The 2,678-nt window shown below is 35.6% G+C and overlaps 1 protein-coding gene across 1 annotated transcript; it reads left to right on the top strand.

The window, feature by feature from the left end:
- The first annotated feature begins 420 nt into the window (after positions 1 to 420).
- LOC145774801 (uncharacterized) lies at positions 421 to 2,224 on the top strand. Its single transcript, XM_082586114.1, has 5 exons — positions 421 to 534; positions 729 to 871; positions 1,043 to 1,227; positions 1,501 to 1,664; positions 1,919 to 2,224. The coding sequence occupies exons 1-5, from the start codon at positions 484 to 486 to the stop codon at positions 2,060 to 2,062; spliced, it is 687 nt and encodes a 228-aa protein (XP_082442240.1). The 5' UTR covers positions 421 to 483; the 3' UTR covers positions 2,063 to 2,224.
- Positions 2,225 to 2,678: the final 454 nt, after the last annotated feature.

Here is a 2,678-nt window from a genome sequence, read left to right as displayed (position 1 = left end):
TTTTCTGTTTGTGGAAGGAATCATTAAGAAGACTTTGTTGCGAAATTTTTATCTGGATTATGGGACATCCATCACCTGCGATGCATTAAGTTGAGAAGAAAGTCGTTCTTCACATCCGAACAAACATCAGCTTCCTGAATCCTAACTGTTGCTTTGCAACAAAAAGACCTTGAATCGTGGCATCGAGAATGAGTCATCGAAGCTGTGACGTACATGAGCTGGTTTGGATCGATTCAAGCCAAAGCACGTTGGCATAAAGAAAAAGGGTTGAGGTGCCTGCAAGTATAAATAGCCTCCACTCGGTTTGCACAAGCAGTCTCAAGGCATATACCTGGATGCTTCACCGGCTTAGTTGACTTGAGTATAGCTACAATAATAGGTTTAGTTTAGCTTCAGTTTTTAATACAGCAATCATATAACTTTAAATCTTTTTTACAGGCATAAATCGTAAACTTTTTAGCAATATTTTAAAACAAAATCAAAATGATTGGGTGCAAATACAATGAAGAAAGCTGCAATGGATTACACCACATGGTAAGTTAATAGATATTGCTTGTATGATGTTAATTTGTAAAACCAGCTAAAAGATATGAAAATTAATCTATTTGAAATATTTTGTAAAAGCAAAATCTACTCTCTAAAAAAATTAAGAAGCTTAACTTTACTTCAGACAAAATAGAACTTGCAATGTTGCAAATAGTCACATAGTTTGTTCTTTTTTTTTTTAGCAAAAGCGTTATTCACTACCCAACAAATCTACCTCGTACAACAACTTTGCCAAAGAGAACTTGGGTGTAGTCTCCGACTTGATAATGCAAAAGAAAGATTCCACCTTCAAATACAACATTGTGACACCATCCAAACAAAAAATGTAAGTTGCCTCAAAAAAGTAATTGTTGAAACACGTTATGTAACAAGCGAAAAATAGTTATTAATAACTTGTCATTAATACCATTAATAACTTGTGTTGAGTTTCGAGTTGAATGTTAGCCTATTTATTATAAATCTATTTGAGCAATATTAACAAAGCGTCGTATTTTAGGTACAGCTTGATTCAATGGCTGCAAAGAAACTGCAAGAAAACCGCAAGAAAATATAATGTAGCGAAGCAGAAACTGAACCCGTCGGAACATCACGAAACAAACCGTGACCTAGCAAAAAAAGTCCAACCGCAAAAAACGAAATGTTGCCAATGTTCAACCTTAGAGGAAGTTCTAAGAAAAGAAGGTGGGCAGATTTTTCATAATTCGAAGATGTCACATGTTTTATAAAAATTGTTTGAATTAGTTTTATAAAACATAAGAAGTGTTGGAACCCAGAAGTGTGGTGCAACCTACATTTGTAGTGAAACCACTTTTGATAATTATTTTTGTACAGTGGCTTAGTGTTGGCCACGGTCTGTTGAATAAACTCTAAGCATTTCACGACCATTGATGGCACGACCAAGTATTTTGTTTTTACTTTTTGCATATTAATAACAATATGTTTTTCTTTTTATAGAAAATACACAAAGCTTCCGTACTTTCCTGGTCAAAGAAATGAGTGAAGAAAACTTGGACTTTTATCTCGCTGTAGAAGCTTACAAGAAGCAGACAGCAGAAGAACAGCCAAAACTTGCCGAGAAAATCTTCAATACCTTCATAGCCCAAAGCTCCTTATGCGAGGTGTGTAAAAACCTAAATTGAACATATTTGAGGCATTGATAGTTACACATTTGATGTTGACGTTGTTTAGTTGTAAGATGTATTCATTTTAACCTTTGTTAGCACAGCTTACTTGCTTGTTGCTGATTAAATAGATATCTTGCAGCAAAGACCACGTGATTAAAGTAGAGGCCAAACTAGTTTTCTCGTAAGTCGTTAGATCGACAGCGAGGCACTTGTAAATTTTAATTTAACCTAAATATTTACTTTTGTAGGTAAATGTTGATCATCACACAAGAAAACAAACAAAAGAAAACCTTTTGTCTCCTGACGTCAGTACCTTCAATCTGGCTCAACATCAAATCTATCGCTTGATGGAAACCGATTCTTTCCGAAGATTTTCCGAACAATTCCGATAGAAAAATCTCCCATAACGACACAAAGCTTCCTGAGCAAAACTCACTTGCCTTCAACACTTTCACCTTTAAATTTTTGCACTTACTTACATGAGCATCATTTGATTGTCTATGCAACTTCGTATTTCTTGTCGCTTATGTGTTATTTATAAAACTGTGAACAATATGAAATTGTGTGAAACATAACAAAAGGCGAAACAGTGAAACATAAGAGTGCAGGAAACAGAATAAAAACGTAAGATCACCAGTCATCACACGCTAACCGACCAATGCTGGTAGCAAGCTGCTTGTTACCCAATCATGCGATCTAGGTTCGATTCCCGGCTTAAGATGGTTATTCAGAAAATACGTCGCTACCCCGCTGCTTAGGATGCTATAATTTGGGGGTAAAGTTGCTGAAAAAAAGCGGTTGAAAAGAAGTCTTCCCCCTTACACATACTAAGGCCTGAAGCTCAGTATATTAAAAAGAGTCTCTTCTCATCCATCGACGCTTGGTATAAAGTAGCCTATAGGCTAACACTTATATTTTTCTACATCGGTAGAGCGACTTTTAGGTGACCGACAAGCAAACAAGTTTTAACTTATAACCACTAAAAAAAAACTTGTCCTTTTTACTCGT

The sequence above is a fragment of the Aplidium turbinatum genome, chromosome 7 (genome assembly GCF_918807975.1).
Source record: "Aplidium turbinatum chromosome 7, kaAplTurb1.1, whole genome shotgun sequence".
NCBI lineage: Eukaryota > Metazoa > Chordata > Ascidiacea > Aplousobranchia > Polyclinidae > Aplidium > Aplidium turbinatum.
The sequence above is the reverse complement of the archived record's forward strand: the minus strand, read 5'-3'. Positions and strand labels throughout refer to the sequence as shown.